Source organism: Sceloporus occidentalis, unplaced genomic scaffold (assembly GCF_023333645.1).
Source record: "Sceloporus occidentalis isolate IW3139 unplaced genomic scaffold, rSceOcc1.0.p SCAF_54, whole genome shotgun sequence".
NCBI lineage: Eukaryota > Metazoa > Chordata > Lepidosauria > Squamata > Phrynosomatidae > Sceloporus > Sceloporus occidentalis.
In genome coordinates, this window is record NW_028317034.1 from 5,710,245 (window position 1) to 5,734,283 (window position 24,039).

The 24,039-nt window shown below is 39.5% G+C and overlaps 1 protein-coding gene across 1 annotated transcript; it reads left to right on the forward strand.

Moving 5' to 3' along the window:
• Nucleotides 1-17,965: 17,965 nt before the first annotated feature.
• LOC149288064 (amine sulfotransferase-like) lies at nucleotides 17,966-23,621 on the forward strand. The gene is made up of 6 exons (XM_089492190.1): nucleotides 17,966-18,119; nucleotides 18,509-18,717; nucleotides 21,300-21,426; nucleotides 22,410-22,504; nucleotides 23,039-23,219; nucleotides 23,506-23,621. The coding sequence occupies exons 1-6, from the start codon at nucleotides 17,966-17,968 to the stop codon at nucleotides 23,619-23,621; spliced, it is 882 nt and encodes a 293-aa protein (XP_089348316.1).
• Nucleotides 23,622-24,039: the final 418 nt, after the last annotated feature.

The following is a 24,039-nucleotide window of genomic DNA, read 5'->3' on the forward strand; positions in this document are numbered from 1 at the left end:
GAAGATTGAATAATACATCGTGATACCTGTTTTACTGGATACAACTGATATAAATATGAATTAATGTTCAGATAATTTGAAAACATTTTTCTCTATAAAATGTATTAATTTGCAATGTATTAAACAGGTTCTAAGTGAGACACCTTCTAGCTGTCCTTTGATTGTTTAATACTTCTAATTTTTAATGTCTCAGTGGCACCTTATGCAGAGCTGGTCTTAGTCTGGGGCACCTTAACCAGGGGGAACGCTTGCTACTCGAGGAGGATGGTCAGCTTGGGAGATCACAATGATGATAACATCTGCCATGAACCATGTCTAGGCCTATCCCTAGTTAGAATAAGTGTGCATGGAGGTGACAGCGTATAAGTTAATGTGTATGGTGGTTGTGTATGTGAGGGGAGCATCAGTGCACAGTGCTACAATGAGTGTATGTGTGTTTAGTGTACAATGCAATACTGTGTAGAGTGCTAGAATAAGTATGTGTGGGCTGTCAGTGTACAGTGTTGAACTGTGTATGTATGTGTGTCAGTGTGCAGTGTTAAACTTTGTTGTGTGTTAGAGTAAGTGTATATCAGAGTACATCGTGGTGTGTTGGTGTATGGTGTTAGAGTGATTGTGTGTGGGGGTGTCAGTATACAGCATTAGACGGTCTATGAACAGTATCTTAGTGTATTGTTTGAGTGTCAGTGTATAGTGTTCGAATGTGTGTTAGATTGAGTGTGTAGTATAGTAGTAGAATGTATGAGGCAGGGAGGTGGTGCACATAGTGACATGCAGAGAGCAGAGCACTGTGGAACGAAGAAGCTGTATAGAGTAGGGGAGGAGCAATTATTTCCTGTGCCTGTATACAGAAAAGGGAGCACATAACCTCAATAAAAGCGTGAAATACATACATATTCAGATTCCTGTATTGCTGTTATAATAATAATGACCAATAAATACGCAAAACAAAGCCTCAGTGTCCTTTAAATTGCATGAAAGTCCCAATTGGGCTAAAATGCAGTGCAGTCCAACTAGTTCATCTCCTTGGTAAGCAATATAGCCATGGAAAATCAGATAGGACTAGCCAAACTTTGACATAGTGGCCTGGGGTGCCACTTGTTCTAAGACTGTCTCTTGTAGGGATGTTTAAGGTTTTTGCATAGGGGGACAGTTACTATTGTGAAAATTTGTAACTCTGTTTTCAGCATGTATACAAATCTGCTTCTCTTCATCTCTTCTGAACAGTAGAATACAACTTATTACTTATGTGTTCTGGAACTACTTAATATATTTGTGTGCTGGCAAGAGTTATGTGATGTGTGCATAAATCTGTTTATTTAAGAGTCTTATAGTATAAGTATAGTATGTGCTCCTCGTCACTTGTTCTTGCTTTAACCATATGGGAAAATATTGGTATAGGCATCTTTACAATAGATAAAACAATAATCACATTTAGACTTGTCCAAAAAGTAAAAGTATTATTTCACCAATAAACCTTTATGACTGAAGTTGGTACCAGAATAAACGTTTGGTGAAAAATTCCACTAAAGAATTCTACAAACCTACAATGTCTATACAAAGGTGCCTTTCTTTACAAACATGCATCTTTACAGTGTTTTATAGTCTCACAGGGCAGAGTTTGAAAATATAAAGGCTTTTAAATCAATAATAATTGTCCATATTGTTGCTTCCCCCCCACTCCCCCTGCTCCTAATGCATTCTGGTTAACCTGATTGCCTAGCTGTCTGACCCCCTGCAGACAGCACTCTATCCCAGACTATATTGTGTTTTGCATATGAAAATGATATTTTCTTTGCATGGGTGTGATGCTTTATGCATCTTAAATATTACTTATAAACCACTAATCAGTGATGTATTTATGGAATTGCTGCCCTAGGTATGGTGCAGGGCAGCCCCCTCAGTTGCATCTGAGATGAGACCACTGTGGGTGCAATCTGGGTTCTGGCCGTATACGATGTGTGCAGTCTGAGTGTCAGGCCTGGCCTCTGGAGTGTGCTACCCTTAATCTATGGATGCGGTTTAGGGTTTCCATGCATTATTTATTTAACCAATACCAGTGGTGAGTTTGCATGTGATTTTCATTTGATCTATACCTGCAAGGGAAGGTTTGGATGTGATGTTTATTTGATCTATACCTCAACTGCATGGTGGGGTGTAGCACAGTGAAGGAAAGGACAAAGGGTGCTGTCGATGTGGTGGTGTGTGTGGTCATATGTATGATGAGGTCGCATGACTCTGCCTCCAAGGGCATGGCACAGAGGGATGCAATGGGCGGTACCAAGGGGACCACAAAATGAGGTTCTGCCTAAGGTGTAAAAACTCATTGCACCACCCCTGGGTATTTGGACTACTGAAGTTTTTTATTCTTGGATTTAGCTTTGTATAATGCACATTTATAAATATGGTACATTGTAAAATGTTGAGAATAATACAATGTTTGACTTCTAAAGGTTGGAGGTATTTTACGGAGCAATATTGTGATGTGCCCTGGGTGTGTTACCTCTTTTCTACCACTAGGTGGAGCATCCTGCTTCATGCAACATTATCAGCTTCTGGAATATCCAACCTAGAACTACTCCTCTGATAACAGGAAATCACACTAGCACATCAGGGCAAAGTCTGTTGCCTACACATTAACACAGTTATCAACAGCAGCATGGATTTGGGCAGCATCATTATTCTGTCATTATTAAAAATGTAGCGCTATGTATCACACAGCCAACTATTTTTATGGAGTTTCAGATCTAACGTTGACCGTAAAATTGTACTGTATAAGCTTAAAGACAAGGCAGTCAGCCAACACCCAATGTGATAGCTCTGTGGCTATCAACAATGTCAACAAAATACATTAAGATACTTATGATGGAACATGCCTATCCTTTGACCCAAGTGGAAATCTTCTCCATGTCTTAGCTACGAAATATCGGGCTGCACCACATTTCCAGTCACTTACGCCTTTTATTTTGTCACCACCATAAAGCTATTTTCTTGGTGACTGACTTCTCGTATCTTCGGACAACACTTTATTTCATAAAATATTAAAATAAAATAAAAATATATAGATATATTAAAAAAAATAAAAAAATACTAAATTAGGGTTAGGGTTAGGGTTAGGGTTAGGGCCCCAGGGGGTTACTCATGGGCCCCAGGTACTAGACGGTCTTATCTCCAGGCATGGAAATCCTGGCATAGCTGGTGTCTGGAACGACATCTTGATCCCTCTACGGCGCCACTGGTGATGGTCTTGAACTTCCTGGCCCATCTTTTCTTCATAGGTAAGTCCTATCGTTCTATCAATGTGGTTCGCTCGGCCATTTCGGCAGCTCATGTTCCTGACGCTGGTGTGCCCATAGGTAAGGATCCCACGCTCTGCCGTCTTATGCACGGCATCCGGATGTCTCGTTCTCCATCTACGAGGTATTCCGCTTTCTGGGACGTGTCTACTGTTATTCGTTTTGTCGAATCCTGGCCCGATAATGATTCTCTGTCCCTTCCTCAACTTTCGGCTAAGCTGGCTCTCTTACTTTGATCTCTTTCCAGAGAGTTTCGGATGTTACTGCTTTTAATACGGAGTCTTTCTCTTTTTCACCCAAGGGCATGGCGGCCTCTTTTCTCATAGAACCAAATCCAAATCTTCATCCGTGTCCTACCGCTTTTTTCCCCAAACGTCCTCGCCTGTACGTCATCCGTTGTTGCCGTGCTTATCTTTCAGCCACGGCTGGTTTACGTTCTTCGGTCCGGGGTCCTTTGTTCATATCTTATGTCAGTCCTTTCCAACCGGTTTCAGTTCCTACGGTGGCCCGTTGGATTCGGTGGGTTCTTCAGGCTGCTGGCTTGAATAGTAGGTTAGGGGCGTTGCAGCTTCTGCGGCTTTAGACTGTGGTGGTTCCCTTGCAGATATCCGTTCTGTGGTGGACTCATCCAGGGAATCGACTTTTCGTACATTTTATTATCGGCCTCAGTCTCGCGTTGCTTCTGTTCTATTGCGTTAGCTTTAAAACTGCAAATATGAAGCCTCCTGTCTTGCCATAAAATTAGGGATTATTCTATCTTTAGTGTAGAGATAATCTAAATTTTATTAAAGACAGGGGGCGAATATTTCCCTCCCTGTTTCTTTTTCCCTTCCCTTGTGTTTGAGGGCATGGTCTTTTACGCTGTGTTATTTTACATTGTATTTATTGACCTTTTTATTTGGTGTAATATATGGCTCTGTTTGGATTACTGTTCCATGTACAGTTTACTTTCACAATGTCTTTTCTTTCTTTTAGTATGATCCTACTGGGATGTAGTCTGGATCCAGAGTGCCTTGGTCCTTTCCTGGGTTCTTTCTTTTCCGGTTTTTCTACACTGTTCATCGGTGTGCTACTGTTCGGTACATCAAAGAAGAGGAAGTGGTCTACTTTGTGGGCTTTCTTATGACCTCTGACTGTTTCTGATTGGTGTTTTGTTTCAATGTTATTAACCATTTCTTTGCTGCTGGAGGTTTTGAGTAAAGAAGTTGATGCAAATATTCGCCTCCTGTCTTTAATAAAATTTAGATTATCGCTACACTAAAACTAGAATAATCCCTAATTGTAGGTCGTTGCTACCTGCTATTCATAACACTATTGAAAGTATTCACTAAACTGTGAATATGCAGATGTGAACGTGAACTCGTATCACTATGCATTTTAAAGGGCCAACCACAGTGAGCTTCTGCAAGAAAGGCTGAGGGGATCCCGCATAATGCATAGTTTTAATCAATGAAGCAGATTTTTAGGAATCTCCTATGTTGCCTATGCATTATGTAGCTCATTGCTCTGTTTACTGAATTACCCTTCTTAAACTATCTTGCTTTTTTACTCTTCATACTTTTTTAAAATTATTATTTATTAACATTATCCCTAATTCCTCCAGAGACAATTTGGCATGGACAACTCTGGAGGATATAGAGAGCAATCGCTGCAAAATCTAGAAAAAGCTGTTGCAAGAGGAAGAATGCACAATTTTCACCTACACAAAGCGCAGATGATGGTAGAACAAAGACTTCAGGTGTTCTTATATTTTTTTTTGTTAGATAAATAAGGGATTTATGTTAAAATCACAATGTTTTTAGGAGTCATATGCTGTAAACCATGAACACTAACACATGGTCCCCAGAATCACAGATGTTGAGGTTGAAAGAGCCTTATTGTTTACATACCTTATATGTTATGTTTCCAAATGAAATGTGTGTGCTCTTTACCAGTACTTTATTCCATACACCGAAAATTTTATTTCTTTTCTCCCTTTCTTCTCTGATGAAAACTGACTCTTACAAAACCCATTTACAAGGTATGAAAATATGTAACTGGTGCAATCTCTAATTACAGGGAGAAATAAAAGTATATTTAATTAGCACTCAAAAATAGTCAGATATAGTATAAGTGTTTGTTGCTGATGTTTTACATTTTTAGACCTAATTATGCTGTCTTCTTAAAGCAAACTTTTCACCAGGTTATAGGTCAATACCTTGTATCCCAAGGATTCAACTTATGATTGAAGACTCCAGGAAGGAAGGCTTTGATCCTCATGGTGCCTCACATTTTAATGGAAAATTGCATGGCACCAAAGCTTGGATTGGTGCATGTAAAATTTACTGCGTGCTGACATCACTTCGACTAAAGTAAGAAATCAAGAACTACTTAGCCGACTCTGAGCCAGTAAGAATCCCTATGAGTTCCAGAGTGTTTGTGATTGATAAACACTTTGTTTTTTGTCCTGCAAATGTCCTGTAAACTGATAAGCCATTACCTTCATAAGTTATAAATTAATATAAACACTGGATTGATTGCCAAAAAACTATTTGATGTTTAACATAATGTCCCCGTTCAGTGTTAATGTAGGTTGTTACAATTCCCCACTATTTTGCTTTTGTTTCTATCCCTTAAGAACAATTTAACATTTACAATAATGTCTCACATTATATTATTTATATTAAAACTAATGACTAGTAATCTAGAAAACATGAAATCTGAGCAAAACAAAACTCTCCCGATATTCGAATTCTGTCTGGATAAGTAAACTATGTTTATCAAAAACTGGGTGGCCTCTGAGTTACCAAGCATTTATAATCCATCTGAAACGGTTTGTTGTTTTTTTTTTTTAGAGGTAAAAACATTCTTTACATTCTGATTTTACATTTTAACAAATTTGCCTAACTGGTTGATTCATACAAATCTCTAAAAATGAGGTGGGACCCTGTCGGAGAACTTCCGAGTACTTCTATTTCTTGGGGATCCAAAATGTATAAGTATCCTGATCGACCAGTTAGAGAGAAAATCAGACACACACACAAGAGTGTTTGTATAATAAGATTCCTGTTTATTATGATGCATTATGGATATATTTATATAATTACTTAACAGTAAAACTGGAAATAACACCCTATCCTAAACATAAAATAGTACTATGCCCTTATTAGGAAACATATTTATACAACTAATAGCAAAGAAGGTCAGGCTGATGTATCCAGACAAACCTTGTGCTTAGAATCCTAATGCTGTTATCAGTAGTTAGTGGAAATGTACTGTTCAGGAGAACAGAATATGGGACATAGGTCATCCTGTATTCTTCCACAGACCCTCAATGAAACAAGTGAAGAGGAGAGTCTGAATATTTGTATAAAATTAGTTTAGTGAATTAATAATTAAAAGTATAAAATGAGTTGTGTGGTTTTTAGTTAAGGAGAAGTTGCAGCCCCCAGTCTCCTTTGCAGCACTGGTTGGCTACTTGCTCCTATTCAAGTAAATCGCAATATCCTACCTGGCTGAGGGCTGAGGTAAGGGGCAAATGCAAGGCGACACAATGAAAATATAAAAGCACCTTTCGTTTTAACATTCATTTTAACATAGTTTTCCTAAGCAGCATACTGGTCCCTTTACAGTCATGCCTGTGAAATATTATTTTCTTATGGATGAAACTCATACATAGTTACATACATAGTTACATAGGCTGAAAAAAGACATGCGTCCATCAAGTTCAGCCTTTCCTATATCTGTTAATTTGTTGCTGTTGATCCAAAAGAAGGCAAAAAAAACCCCGGTTTCGCTCTTTCCAATTTTGCACTAACCAGGGGAAAACAATTCCTTCTTGACCCCAAAATGGCAGTCAGATTTCTCCTTGGATCAATAAGCTGTTTCCCCATAATTAAAGATTATATCCCTGAATATTATGTTTTTCCGGGTATCCATCCAGTTGCTGTTTAAACCTCTGTACAGACTCCGATAAAACTACCTCTGCAGGCAGAGAATTCCACATCCTTATTGTCCTTACTGTAAAAAACCCTTTCCTCTGCTTTAGTCTAAATCTCCTTTCTTCCAATCTGAACGCATGACCACGTGTCCTATGCATAGTCCTATTTATGAACAGATTTCCACACAATGGTTTGTATTGGCCCCAAATATATTTATATAATGTTATCATATCCCCTCTGAGGCGACATTTTTCTAAACTAACCAGATTTAAATTAGTTAACCTTTCTTCATAACTATAGTGCTCCATTACTTTTATTAATTTTGTAGCCCGCCTCTGCACCCTTTCTAGTGCTATGATATCCTTCTTTAGAATAGGTGTCCAAAATTGCACAGCATATTCAAGGTGCGGCCTTACCATTGATTTATACAGAGGCAAAATTATATCTTTATCCCGCGACTTGATGCCCCTTTTAATACACGACAATACCTTACTGGCCTTAGCAACCGCAGACTGACATTGCACATTGTTGCCGAGTTTGTTGTCTATAACAATTCCCAAATCCTTCTCATTTGTCGTTACCCCTAATTCACTACCGTTTAGGGTGTAAGTTGCTTGTGCATTCGCTACCCCGAAGTGCATAACTTTACATTTATCTACATTGAATTTCATCTGCCATTTGTGTGCCCAGTCCCCCAGTCTATCTAGATCCCTCTGCAGCACAGTAATATCCTGCTCGCCCTGTATAACTTTACCTAGTTTAGTGTCATCTGCAAAGACAGAAACATGACTTTCAACGCCTACTGCCCGGTCATTTATAAATATGTTAAATAAAATTGGTCCTAGAACAGAACCCTGAGGGACACCACTTACCATTTTTGACCAGAATGAAAATTTACCATTTATAACAACTCTGTTATCTATCTCTAAGCCAATGTTCTACCCAAGAACAAGAATTTGCATCTAGACCAATTTCCTTCAGTTTGAATACTAACCTATTGTGTGGAACCGTGTCAAACGCCTTGGCAAAATCCAAGTAGATTACATCCACTGCAACACCCTGATCGACACTTCTACTTAAATTAGTTTGACAGGACCTATGTTTCATAAAACCTTGCTGATTTTTGCTAATAATACTGTTCTTCCCCAGGAATTCTTGAATATTATCCCTTAACAGCCCTTCAAATACTTTCCCAGCCATGGAAGTTAAGCTCACAGGTCTATAATTTCCGGGCACAGAGTTTGAACCCTTTTTGAAAATAGGAACCACATCTGCCTTCCTCCAATCCTCTGGTACAATTCCTGAAAGAAAAGAATCCCGAAAGATTAGAAACAGAGGTTCACTTATTTCCTGACTCCGGAGCTTTGTTGACATTAACTTTCTTTAGTTTCTGCAGCACCTTGTCCTGAGCCATCCCCTCACAGTTTGACTGAAAATTTTTCTCAGTGGTCCTATGTATATCCATTGCCATAGGTTCCTCCTTAATATATACTGAGGAAAAATAGTCATTTAAAGTTTCTGCTTTTTCCTGGTCCTCCTTAACCAACACTTCCCTCTCTGTTATTAATGGACTTACGTTTTCATTTTTTTTTTTATTTTTTTTTAGAATTTATGTACTTAAAGAATTTTTTCGTTTTGCTCTCTTTGGCAATCACCCTCATTTTCTAGTTTAGCCCATCTAATCACCTTTTTGCATGCTTTATTGGCTTCCTTATATCTTATGTAGGATGCCTCTGATTCGTCTGATTTAAATGCTGTAAAAGCCATTCTCTTATTTTTAATTTTCTGCTTAATGTCCACACTAAGCCAATTTGTTTCAATTTGTTTCTTTTATATTTGTTTCCTAGTGGTACATACTGAGAAGTGTACCCTGTTAATATTTGTTTGAAAATACTAAATTGTTCCTCAGTATTTTTATCCCTGAAGAGTTTTTGCCGGTCAATAAGTTGTAAAGCTGCCCTTATCTTATTGAAATCAGCCTTCTTAAAATTATACGTTTTAGTATTCCCCATGGGCAATTTCTTTTTTGAGTTTATTTCAAAAGAGACCATATTGTGATCACTATTACCCAAGTGCTCCCCCGCTTGAATGTTAGACACAAGATCAACATTGTTTGTTATCACCAGATCCAAACAAGTATCCTTTCTAGTTGGTGCTTGTACCAGTTGTGACATGAATGTGTCATTTAACAGGTTCAAAAACCTGAATCCCCTTGCAGAACGACTAGTCCCTCTATCCCAATTTATGTCCGGGTAATTAAAATCTCCAATAATTAACGTGTTACCCAGATGTGTAGCTTTCTCAATTTGCTCTAACAGCTGCTCTTCCTCATCATTGTTAACATTAGGTGGTTTATAACATATCCCAACCAGTAGTTCTTTTCCTTTTTTTTTGCCCCAAGTTGATATCTACCCATAAAGCTTCCACAAATCCCTTGTCGCCTTCAAGATGCTTAATATTTGACTTTCGCTCGTTGTTAACATACAAGCATACTCCTTCTCCCTTCCTGCTTTTTCTGTCCTTCCTATATAACGTATAACCTTTTAAGTTAACTGCCCAGTCATGGGTCTTATCCCACCATGTTTCTGTTATGCCTATTATATCATATTGCTTAGTGTATGCTATTGCCTCTAGTTCTCCCATTCTGTTATTTAGGCTCCTTGCATTAGCAAGCATACATTTAATATTACCCTGAGTCTCTTGAATTTTATGAGAATTTTTATTAATACATACCTCCTCTGTTCTGATCTTGCCCCTCCCCCCATCTCCACCCCCTTGTTCTGATCTGAAGCCCCTCTCCTTTCTGCACTATCTCCATTTTCAAGATCTCTGTGTCCCTCCCCCCACCACTAGTTTAAAAACCCCTCCACCCTTCTAGCCATCCTCTCCCCTAGCACAGCAGACCCTCTTCCGTTTAGGTGCAATCCATCACCGCTATAAAGATTGTACCCAAGCGCAAAATCAGCCCAGTGCTCTAGAAAGCCAAAACCCTCCTTCCTACACCATGACTTTAGCCACGCATTTACCTCCCTGATCTCCTGCTGCCTTTCTACTGTTGCGCGAGGCACCGGTAATATTTCTGAAAATACTACCTTGAAGGTCCTTTTCTTCAGTTTATCTCCTAATTCCCTGAAATAATTCTTTAGGACCTTCCATTTTCCACTGACTTTGTCATTGGTACCAATATGGACCATGACAGCCGGGTCTTCCCCAGCCCCTCCCAATAACCCATTCACTCTGTCAGCAACATGCCGGACCTGAGCACCCAGGAGACATCAAACTGTCCGGTTGAGCCTATCTACTCTCTTAATAATAGAGTCCCCTACCACCACAACCTATCTAGCCTTTCTTATGCTCTCAACCTCACTCATACTAGAGGGGCTGTTCCCTCGGCTGTTAGAAGGAACAGCTTCCTCCAGTATAGCTACTCCTGAGCTGATGCACCCAACATCTTCACTCAATCGGGCAAATCTGTTAGGCTGTACAAGGTCAGGACTAGCTAAACCTTTCCTCTTTCCTCCCCTCTACCACCACGTGTAACTGTTACCCAGCTACATGCCTGTTCCCCAGCTGACTTATCTCCTCCCTCTTCACTACCTGCACCCACTAAACTCTGCTCAGTGAGCAGCAGACTCCTTTCAAGATTGTCTATCTCTCTCAAAGTTGCAATTTGCTTCTCCAGATCTCTAATATGAGCTTCCAGAGAAATCACTTGCTCACACCTGCCACAGAGGTATGGACCCTGGACGGATTCATCCAGGCATTCCTACATGAAGCAAGATGTGCATTGAGTCAGATCATCAATCTTGCTAACACCCATAACCATACTCACAATCAAGTATAAGAAAAAAAATAAAAATAAATGAGAATCTACAAAATAACAGTTAAACAAGAACACCCATCAAAAATAAACAGTTAAAAGTACAGAACTATAGTTCAACAAAAACAGTCCAATAAATATATAGCAGTATAAATACAGTACCTTGTGGAACCCCTTTTTCTCTTTCCAACTCCTGTTTCTTTTTAACTCCTACTTAAAATAATAGCCTACTTGGAAAGAGCCTATCTCAATGCAGAAGCCACTCAAGTGAGCAAGCTCTGTGAGTTACTTGGGGCTTTATATAGATAAATCTACACAGGTGAAACTAGGTAACCACGCCCCTCAATTAACCCCTTCAATCCCAGGGGTTTTTGGTACCTCAAAGCCCAGAGCAATTTTGCCATTTTTGGGGTATGTCGGTTTAGCGATGATTCTCTGTTCCTGTGAATAGTGTACCCATGTAAACTATATATTGTTTTTTCAAGGAGAGATAGAGCTTTCGTTTGATACCATAGTTGGGTGATTAGCTGAAAATTTAGAATGAGAAATTTAGTAAAAACTAGCGAAGATTAGAAAAATAAACTAATTTTTTTTACATTTTCCCTCTGAATCCTCACAAAATTAGGTAAAGTGATGGAAAATCCCCTCCAAGTTTATCAATTCAGGTGTCCTGATTTCAGAAATACCTAATTTATATAGATTTTCCAGACTTTCCCAGCACCAGGGAGCGTTCTATTAGGTGTACAATTTTGTATAATTTTTATGCCTATGGCTTAACGGGTTTGGGGGTTGTGAACGGGGGAAGGAGGGTTATACTGGCTAGATGTTATGCTAGGGCAATGGGAAGTAAGGTTTTTTAATAAGTTTTTTATTATCTTTTTTTATATATTTTTTTTTAATTTTTTTTTTATTTTAATTTTTTTACATTTTTTTTTATTTGTTATATATTATTTTTACACAGTAATGGTTAGAGGTCCTCCTAGGGACCTCCTGAACATGTAAGTGATGTCACAATGACATCACAGCCCACATTATAATTTTTTTTTGTATTATTTATATTAATATTTTAATGATTTATTTAATATTATTTTTAAATGAATAACGGGTTTTTTTTTTTCTGCTTTTCCCCTACAGGACGGGAGGGGGAGTGAGAGAGATGGTTTCTCACTCCCCTCCCCGTGATCCCCCTGCACCGATCACACTGTGATCTCTATGCAGGTCCTCACAGACCTGCATAGAGATCGCAGCGTCTCTGTGCCTCATCGGAGGGCAGGATATCCCCGCAGGGGATATCCTGTCCTCCGATGACCTTCCGGGTTACGTCAGCAGTGACGTAACCCGGAAGGGAATGCCCGATCGCGCAATTGCAACTGCTCGATCGCGCGATCGGGCAGTTTACCGGTAACAGCTTACCGGCTTTCATGCCGGAAGCTGTTACGGGCGATCGGACAGCAGAAAGCCGGCAAAGCCGGCTTCTGCTGTCAGTGGGGAGTCCAGGCTGTCAAACGACAGCCTGGTCTCCCGTGCAGCGGCAGGGATGTGTCCCTGACGCTGCACGAAGGGCTGGACGTACCGGGACGTCCATAGGGGTTTCTTTGTGGGCGTTTTTTGGACGTCCCGGTACGTCTATAGGGGATTGAAGGGGTTAACTGAGCTGCAGCACACAGAAGAAAAAAAACACACCAAAAATAAAGCACCCAAAACAGATGACTGAGTAATTAACCCCTTTAATCCCAGGGGGTTTTGGTACCTCAAAGCCCGGAGCAATTTTGCCATTTTTGGGTTATGTCGGTTTAGCAATTATTCTCCTTTCCTGTGAATAGTGTACCCATGTAAACTATATATTGTTTTTTCAAGGAGAGATAGAGCTTTCGTTTGATACCATAGTTGGATGATTAGCTGAGAATTTAGAATGAGAAATTTAGTAAAAACTAGCGAAGATTAGAAAAATAAACTAATTTCTTTTTACATTTTCCCTCTGAATCTTCACAAAATTAGGTAAAGTGATGGAAAATCCCCTCCAAGTTTATCAATTCAGGTGTCCTGATTTCAGAAATACCTAATTTATATAGATTTTCCAGACTTTCCCAGCACCAGGGAGCATACTACAAGGTGTACAATTTTGTATAATTTTTATGCCTATGGCTTAACGGGTTTGGGGGTTGTGCCTCGTATTATACATTTGTATTATTTGAGCCTGTGACTAGCTCAGCGCACCGACATTTTTTCTTTTCCCTGTTTGCACATATTTGAGGTTGTTGGCTCCTCATCAGTCTGGTTGCAGCTTGCTGTCCAGGGGTTAATAGGGAGGAGGTTTAATTGCACCTCCCCCAACACATTAATAAGGTTTTGGTAGCGGTATAAACTGCTTTGTGTGCCCACTATGTAGGAGGTGAGAGTAGGTTCTCACCCTATTGAGAGTGTGCCTTGATGTGGCGGGTGAGCTTAATGATGCTTTGGCCAATTCATATAACCAAAACCTCTCATTTATATTATGTTTATGTATTTGTTGCCAACTTTATTAGGGTAAGAAGCGCAGACAGTTTCTGTTTTTTGTATACATTGTACAGCCAATACACTGTTTTTGCAGCATGCTTACACCTGTTTGGTAGGCCTCGTACATTTGTATTTGAGCCCGTGACTAGCTCAGCGCAAGGTGAGCGAGTTTTATGGTTTCGAATTTAGGGGGGGCGGTGTTTACCGATTTTCAATTTTGCTACTCATTCCTTTTGGATAGGTGTAGCCAGGTGAGGGTTGCAGCAGGATGTCATTATGTGCATTAGAAGGAGTGAATCCACTAGGTTCCATTATGACCTATCTGCTTTAAATGTTGTTGGAGATGGGAGTGTCAGTTGGTTCCTGTAGTTACTTATCTGTTATAGGTTCAGGCAAGATCCTGTCTGGATCCTGGGGTGCTCGTTTGTGTATTGGGCAGCCACACAGGCAGCAATTCGTCCCACCAGCAGGCAGCAAGGTTTTGATCTGAATAGAATGGTGTTTATGTATTTTGGCTTGGTTTTTTAGAGGTATCAGGTGGGACACGGTGGACAGTTATCTGTCTTGCCATGCCTTGGTCCACAGGTTTCCCAAGGTCCTGCCTCTTCATGCGGGGTGCAATAATTTGGGTCATATTTCCATTCAGGCCCTAATTGCAATCAAGAAGTCAGATTTCCAACAATGTTGGGCCATATATCCTTAGACGTTGTTTGTCTGGTCCCCAGTTGTAGTGGCGTGGAGCCAATTCACATGTGGGTATTGAGCCTGGTTGGACCTCCTTTGGGAACGCTCCTCGAATGTCATTCTGAATTAAAAAAGGCCCCTGAATTTTGTCCGAAACAAACTAAATTTTTGTCCAAAACGAATTTGCTTGCTGTGCCCAAGTCTGCTATATACCATACATAACATCTATCTCCTTGTTACTTTGAGGGATGTGCCAGTTTAAAATGTGTGTATTTAAATGTTTTACAACTAAGGGCTAACAGAAAATTATTTGTATTTTCAGGAATCCAAAAGATGGTTTGGTGTAATTTTATCATTTCTATACACTAATGGTGAAAACAACACAATCAAAGAGTTGGGAGGAACTTTCTAGCAAGCAAAGGAAATTGTCACAGTAACCTACTGAGACAGAGGACTCATGGCAGTATGTTTGAGTTTGGGAGGGGGGGCACTGATGGATTCCTGGGGAGACTCCTTACCAGGGGCGGGCTTGGCAATTGCCCCCCAGGCCGCCCTGAATCTAAATTGAAGACGTGCTGTTCAAGGGGGTGGGCTCACACAGAACAGTTCCTCGTGACAAGGAGAAGAACACACCGGAGGAGAGCAGTCTGCGGGAAAGAAAGGCAGCAAAAAAAGTAAGTATTAAAAAAAATAGTTGGGGTGATAGGTAAAGGGGGGACTGCCTTGGGACAACAATTAAATACAAAAAGGGGGTGGCTGGGGGGTATAAGTACACAGAGAGATTGGGGCATCACATAAATCAATACACAAAGGGGGCAATACAATATGAGTACATTAACCAGTACAAAAGGGGGCATCAAGATACAAGGGAGAGGGGCTGGCTGGGGACATCACATAAAGCAATACATAAGGGTGTTGGGCCATAAATGCACAAAGGGGGCTGGCTGGGGGCACAAATGCACATAGGGCAATACACAAGGGTGTTGGGAAAAACAATAAAACCAAAGTGGGGGGCTTGATTCTGTAGGAATGAATTGAATAAGTTAATTTTTTACTTATCCAGAGTTAAAACACACTCCTGAATTTGTGGTCACTTCGGAGGACTTTCTAGGCCCAGAAATCAGTGAGAGGAAAAGTAAAGGTAGTGTTATTTACTCTATTTCAATCTGCATATTTTATTAAAAATGATTAGTGGCAGTAAATTGTGGCTTCAGGCGTCCTGTGTATGATTACTTTTTTTTTTTTTTTTTTTTTTTTTTTTTTTTTTTAAGAGTACTGATATACTCCCAATCCCATCACATTACATCAATATGCGTTATAAAATCAGCAAAAGATGGGCATAGATAATGGGCTGATTCTGTGGCGCAACGGGCCACTCTACTAGACTTCCCCCCCAGGCCTTAAGCTGCCAGCCCTCCCCTGATTGACCTATACCTCAAATGTCTCTCAGTCAACATGTTGATATACATTTGTAGCAGTAAAATACTGCCACCCTTTCATGAAAACCAACAGTTAAGAGTCTATATTGTAATTTAGGTTGAGTCACTAAATACTGAATTATTTGTTCCCATTCAAAAAAGCTTCTGATTGTACTGAATACATTTGCTTGTTGTTATGTTCTTAAGGTTCCTCTTTTATTTTCGTATAAATAGACTTCATTCTTCAGTAACTCATACTTGGAACTGCTGACCCATTATGACAGTATGTACAGCTAATTCTCATGGATGATTTCCATGAACTGAAAGTTTATCTTCATTTTTTATTTTTTAAATGGTTGGGGTGATAGATAGAAGGGGACCCATATTTAAAGGGGGGACTGCCTTGGAACAACAATTAAATACAAAAAGGGATGGCTGGGGGTATAAGTATACAGCAGGGTGGTTGGGACACCACATAAATCAATACACAAAGGTGAGGTGGCTGGGGGCGATATACATGGGTACATTGACCAGTACAAAGGGGGCATCAATACTCAAGAGAGGGGGGCTGGCTGGGGACATCACATAAAGCAATACAAGGGTGTTGGGGCATAATGCACAAAGGGCAATACAAAAGGGTGTGGGCAGAATACATTATAACCAAAGGGGGGCCTGGCTGCGGCATCAATACACAAAGGGGAAACACACAAACAACGTTTTTTATGCTTTTTGTAGATTAACCCGTACTGATGCAAACCTGTCCTGGTGTATGTATGTTTGGTGTGTCGGTGTGGCAGAGCTTGTTCTGGTGTGTATATTTGGGTGTCAGTGTGGCAGAGCCTGTCCTGGTGTCAGGGTCCGCAACTCCGGGTCCGCCGAAGCGACTCACGCGGGTACCAGATCCCGCGGCGCGTCTCCAGCTTCCTCCTCCTCTGCCAGCATGTCTGCCGCTATGCGCGCGCGCCCTCAACAGACTTTATGCGTCCCCGAATGGAGACGCCGGGGTACGCGCACGGATGACGTCACGTCCCCCAGATGGCAAGTTTAAAAATTGAGCACTGAGATTAGCTCAGTGATTGTTCTTCCTATTGAGCTCTAGTGCATTTTTGCTTTATCCTGACGATTTCTGTGTACCAAACCTGGCTTGCCCTCGACTCTGCTGCTCTCTATATCCCGACCCTTGGCTACTTAATGGCCTTCCTGATATTTTTGGTTTCCTGACTCTGGCTTTGGATTTTGACCTCGCAGCTCGCTATTTCCCTGACCAAGGCTTCGTTCCTGACTTCGGCTTATTCTCGCCTGCCCTATCTGCTCATTCCTGGGGTTACATACCTGCATACCGGACTCCACCATTGTACCTTCCTCGCAGCCTCACACCTGGTGTGTGTTTGTGTATCAGTGTGGCAGAGCCTGTCTTGGTGTGTGTGTTTGGGTGTTGGTGTGGCAGAGCCTGTCTTGGTGTGTGTGTTTGGGTATCAGTGTGGCAGAGCTTATCCTGGTGTGTGTGTTGGGTTTCGGTGTGGCAGAGCCTGTTCTGGTGTGTGTGTTTGGGTGTCGTTGTGGCAGAGCCTGTCCTGGTGTGTGTGTTGGGTTTCGGTGTGGCAGAGCATGTCCTGGTGTGTGTGTTTGGGTGTCGGTGTGTCTCTCAACATGTTGATATACATTTGTAGTTAAGCAGTAAATTACCGTCACCCTTTCAGGAAAACCAACAGTTAAGAGTTTATATTGTAATTTAGGTTCAGTCACTAAATACTGAATAATTTGTTCTCATTCAAAAAAGTTTCTGATTGTACTGAATAGATTTGCTTGTTATCTTCTTAAGGTTCCTCCTTTTATTTTCGAACAAATAGACTTCATTCTTCAGTAACTTGGAACTGCTGACCCATAATGACAGTATATACAGTTATTCTCATGGATGGTTTCCAAGAACTGAAAGCTTATCTTAATTTTCAATTTTTTTTAAATGGTGGCCCTAGAAAATATAAAAAAAAAAAAACTCTAGAAAACCTTTTTTTTTTTTAATAATTGCAGTAATTATTAAGATCTTAATATTTTCTCCAATAAATGTAATTCAATCCAAAGAGATAAATAACAACAAATCTGAATATTCAAAGATATGAATGTGCAGAGTCCAAATCCTGTAAAACTGCAACTTTAGGGCAGGGCTTGCATAATATTCTTTATAAAAAGGCTCACCCCTTTCTTGCTATTCAGACTAAAAGTATACAGCTTGGATTTGAAAAATAAGAGAACTCAGTATGATTAACCAGATTAAGAACTGAAAATATTATTGCATATATTTTCTTTTACACTTTACAGGTGTGATAGAAAATGGCACAAGAAGATGGCTTTTATGATCCTTATATGTTTGAACATAAAGGAGTATATTTTAACTGTGACTTGACAACAGTGGAATACATTGATTCTTTGGAGAATTTTGCAATTAGAGACAGTGATGTTTTTTTGGTTACCTACCCAAAATCAGGTAAATAATCATTTGAAAAAGCATAAGTGAATAACCTCAAATTATGATTAAATTATTTGAGCAAAAAGGTCCTTTTGAAGGATAAGAATGATAATATAATGTATTCCTTCATAAATTACTTGTTTACTGTGAATATTGGACCACAGCTGTGTGAGAATGTTTGATTGATCAGCCCTCATCATGCATCATTTTGTGCTGTGTATGGAAAATAGCAATTAAAGAAATGGTTTGTGCTATGGCTAGGGGTTAAGCTTTAGAATTAAAGATACATCTTAAATAATTAACTTTGCACAGGATTATAATATTGAAGGTACGGGAATTTCATTTTCCGTTGAATGTATAACGCTAATATAATCCACTAACAGCATACAATGTATTATCTTTTACAGGAACAGTTTGGACACAACAAATTCTAAGTCTAATTTTTAATGAAGGTCATCGGAACGGCACAGAGGAAATTAATAACATAACTAGAGTCCCTTGGCTAGAATATAATATATATAACATGGATTACGACAACCGTCCCTCTCCTCGCCTTTTTTCCTCCCACATGCCTTATTACCTAATGCCAAAAGATCTGAGGAACCGGAGGGGTAAAGTAAGTACATAATTGTTTACAGGATTTTTGCATTTATAAGTTTTGTTTAAAATAATCGATGACATGAGAGAGAGTGTAAGATATGCAGTGTAAGAAATATACACCGTATTTGCTCGATTATAAGACGACCCCCCAAAATCTAAATATTAATTTAGGAAAAAAAGCCTGAATATAAGACTACCCTATAGGAAAAAATTCATGTAAACTATATTTTTTCATATTTAATGAAAGCTATGATTGAGAAAAATTGTTTTTTGTTTTTATTTCCTTTTATTTGCCAACCTGCCCCCCCTAGTTATGCATATCTGCCCCCAGGCTTGCCACTCTGCCCTCAGAAATGCCTTATACCCCCCTATTTGCCACTCTGCCCCATGATGTGCCTTTTAACCCTCTATATGCCACTCTGCCCCATGATATGCCTTATACCCCTATATGCCACGCTGGCATATAGAGGGTTAAAATGCATATCATGGGGCAGAGTGGCATATAGGGGGTTAAAATGCCGTTCTGGAGGTGTGTGTGTGTATATATAATATATAAACAGCAATCACACTCCTATCAAGCCCAAACAGCCAGTACATGCTGGAACCTGGGGATAGGAGTGTGATTACAGCCTCCCTATGCCATGCTTCCACCCCCCCCTACACATTCATGGTATCACACACACACACACACTCATTCACAAACATTTAAATACTCATTCATTCAATTAATCACACATACTTGCTCATAATCCCTCCACACTTCTGCAAAGGCCCGGCTGTGCGAGCAAGTTCTCTGGCCCCACCCCCAGAGGAAGAAGGCGGGGGGGCAGAGTCATATGACGACTCTGCTGGCTTACTGTTCTCCTGCTGCTAGTACAAGAGATGCTGCTCGTGACCAAAGCACTGGTAAGCCGCCTGGCCCCAGCAGACATTTTTTGAGGTCTGATTAGAAGACGACCTCTATTATAAGACGAGGGGTATTTTTCAGAGCAGTTGCTCAGAAAAAAATCTTGTCTTATAATCGAGCAAATACGGTAGATCTAATGGTGAGAAAGTAAATGAATCCTCTGGATTTACCTGTTTTTCTGCATTGATTGTCCAGAAAATGTGATCTGATCTTCATCTACCACATCTTGTATAGACACAATGAACTTAAGCTAATGCCACACAAACAGTGATAATATTTCATGTCTTTATTGAATAAACCCATTAAACATCTACAGTGCTGGTGCAAAAAGTAAGTGATCGTTTTTTGGCAGCAATAACCTTCAACAAGCGCTTCCGATAGATGTGGATCAGACCTGTACAACATTCAGGAGGGGTTTTAGACCGTTCTTCCCTACAGAATTTATTAAGCTCAGCTATATCCCTAGGATTTCTGGAATTATTATCCTGTATGATTCATTGATAAACTTGGTAAATGTGTTGTCTAACTGTGGACTGATGAACATTTAAACTCTTTGTATTGTTTGTTTGTTTGGTTTTTTGAGGGAGGGTCAAAGTAGCTCTAAGACACACAGTGGCGGCTGGTGGGTAATTCCAATGGGGGTTCACAATATATAAATTTTGAACGTTGTAAATGTACATTTCATTTTATGTACAGGTTAAAATACATTTCCATAAACTAACCCTAAAGACCCCATTAACCATAACTGCCCCTAAAATTAACCCTAAAGACCCCATCAACTATAACTGCTCCTAATTTAACCCCCACCTCCCCTAACTTACTGTTAGATGAGTTGCTGAGCAGTGTGGACGCTATAAGGAAAGGGGCGGGGCCAATCATCAGTGTGACTGCAGGAAGAGACTGCGAAGCAGAAAGTTGTTAGCCCCCGCCTAACTCCAGGCTGGGCAGTGAGTGTGTTGGCTGGGAGCTCCTCCCCCGTTCGCACAGCCTTTACTGTGTTTGCAGTGATCAAATGGGTGGCTCAGCCGGCGCTTTAGCAAGCGCGGCAGCAATTGAGCCAAAGCACGTGCGATAGGCATATGCATAGGCAGGCTACATCAGGGGACAGGAGGCTTCGTGGCACGTGAACCCCAAAGCGCAAAAGGAAAACAAAATTGCAAAATTAATCAAAAATCCATTTTAATTAAAATTAGATTAAAATGGATTTTTGATGAATTTTGCAATTTTTTTTTTTTTCCTTTTGGGGGTTCATGTTCCTATGGAGGAGCCTCCACTGAAGACACACCTCTAATCAGTTTCATTGATTTGACTCCAGGTTTGTTAACTTCTGACTCCAATTAGCTTTTGTTCAAGTGATTAGCCTATGGGTTAATATATTTTTAACAGTGAATGTTTGAATGATGTCTCTCTCTCCTACTTCTTCCACTGTGTATGTGAAACTGCAGTATACTTCATTTGAAATTTGAATGTATCAGATTTGGTCCTTGTGCATTGCAGTTTCCAAATGTTGCAGCAATTAATTTCCAGGTTCAATGCCCCATCTGGTGGATAGATATAGAGTGGTGGGGAGTTGGAGGGAGCACGTGGCTATACTTGCTCTCGGGGCAAAAATGTTTTGGCCTTCCTATGAGTTTGAGGGTATTTAAATGTTTTGCAATTAAGTATTAACAGAACATTATTTGTATTTCCAGGTTATTTATGTATACAGGAATCCAAAAGATGGTTTGGTGTCATTTTATCATTTCTATAAACTGATGGTGAAAGCAACAAACTCAAAGAGTTGGGAAGAATTTTTTGAACGCTTTCTAGCAGGCAAAGGTAATTTGGATACTACACAATAATTTGTGATTATTATCTCTAATTATAAGGAGTGTATGAATGTGTGAACCTCTAAAATACTTATGTAACCAGATGTGGAAGAGGATATACACACACTGGGGGTCACCAGTCTCTAAAAGTGACCCTCTCATTAATTATTTATAAAAAGTGGTTTTATAATTGGACCAATCTGTAATAGCATTCCTTTAATTGCTATGGTGGTGAATCGAAACTTTGCACCAGTATCACTTTTTATTCATAACCTCCAGTTTCAAGTGCAGCACAATTTCTTCACTAGTTTATCTAAAAAAAAAAAAAAAAAGGCATTATTCATTATAAGTAGGACTTGGTTTCACAATAAAAATAGTATTTAACATTGGATTCAATATAAAAAGTGAAAATGTATCTTTCTCCTAACTGGACCATTTCATTGTTTTCTATAGTGGCAACACTGCATTTCAAGCTTAGCACAATTTTTTCAGCTTCAATGCAAATAAGAACATGTGCAATTGCCTGAAGATAGTGGTCTGTGCAGAATAATTACCTTCCACATCATGTTAATCCTTCAGCTTTAGGTATATCTGTGTTTCAAAACCACAGTAGTTGTAGAGAATATCTATAGTAAAGAATGTATCCAAGCAGCAGAACAAAGTCAATAGTCTCAAATCAAAGGTTATACAAAGATTATCATAAACTCAACATTCACAACTGACCACTAAAGGTTTGTGGGAGTTGGTTAAAATAGGCTCATTCCCTAATTAGAAGGTTTGCAATACACATTTATCTTAGTTAGGAAGAAAAGCTAGAGAGTTGCAAGGAAAAAGTATACATGAAAATCTGGTATAAAAACTTGAGCATCAGAGTCACTTTTTCACATAACCTTATAACTATGTCCTTGTAAACAAAAGACAGAAAAAAGTGACTATTTGTATTCATTAAAATGGATGCTTACTGTGCCATTTATTTCCCCTTATGCCTTCAAGTGTTTGGTGGTTCGTGGTTTGATCATGTTAGAGGCTGGCACACCAACAAGGATGATTTTAATATTCTTTTTATGACTTATGAAGAAATGAAAAAGGTAAGTGACTGTTCACCATGCCAGACTGAATCCGTCCACATTGTATATATTTTTTTATGGGACAAGTAGGGCTTATATATATATATATATATATATATATATAATGGGTTCTCTCTTAATGGGTCATCTGGCTGAGTTTGCTTATTTTTGACTAAATGGCACCAGGCTGGCCCAAGTCAAACCAGTGCTTTTTAAACAATTTTGGACTGGCCTGGGGAGACATGAACACAGCAGGGTCACGTAACCCAAAGTTATGTGATCACAAAGTAAAATGAAGCTGCTCGCACAGTGAGGTAAGTCTGTGTAAGTGTTGCCCCCGGGCCAGAAGGTGGCCACCCTGCCTATACCCTTCAGTGGACTTAAAACAGAAAATAATACAGCGCTGTCATCTTTGTACTGATTAGATATTAAGTGAACAAATTTACCTAAATATAGCATTTTTGTTTATATATTAAGATAATAACTTATGTTATTGGTAACACAGTACATACCTTGGAACGTACTCACATATACAAAAATGTTTTTTTGTTCTAGGATCTGCGATCTGCTGTACTTAAAATTTCTGCATTTGTCGAAAAAGAACTTGACGATGAAGACGTGAACACCATTGTGGAAAAAGCAACATTTAAGAACATGAAGCATGACCCACTAGCAAACTATACATTTCTTGGAGAAGACCTTTTAGGCAAAAGCGAAGGAGGGTTTCTCCGCAAAGGTACCATACAAATCTTACAAGTGCTAATATATGCAAAGTAAAGTATGTAACTTTTGGGAACCACGGTGTAGACCACTTTAATTGTTGGTTGTTGTACATTGCTTCACGAATAGTCCCTTCACTGTAGTCCATCTACCTAATCTATGTTTCACATAATAAGTAAGTTCTCCAGGTTTAATATTTTTGATACATGATATTTTTAAAGATAATCTTAAATCTATTTTACAATATTTTTGTATGTGTTCCTGAACCAATTATATCATTTGACTCTATGGTACCTTTTCAGGTATTGTTGGGGACTGGAAAAATCTAATGACAGTGGCACAAAATGAAAGGTTTGATCAGTTATACAAGGATAAGATGAAAGATTTGCCAATGAAATTAATCTGGAATATTAACTGAGAAGAAGATTGAATAATACATCGTGATACCTGTTTTACTGGATACAACTGATATAAATAATGAATTAATGTTTAGATAATTTGAAAACATTTTTGTCTATAAAATGTATTAATTTGCTATGTATTAAACAGGTTCTAAGTGAGACCGTCTAGATGTCCTTTGATTGTTTGTTTGTCTGGGGCACCTTAACCAGGGGGGACGCTTGCTACTCGAGGAGGATGGTCAGCTTGGGAGATCACAATGATGATAACATCTGCCATGAACCATGTCTAGGCCTATCCCTAGTTAGAATAAGTGTGCATGGAGGTGACAGCGTATAAGTTAATGTGTATGGTGGTTGTGTGTGTGTGAGGGGAGCATCAGTGCACAGTGCTACAATGAGTGTATGTGTGTTTAGTGTACAATGCAATACTGTGTA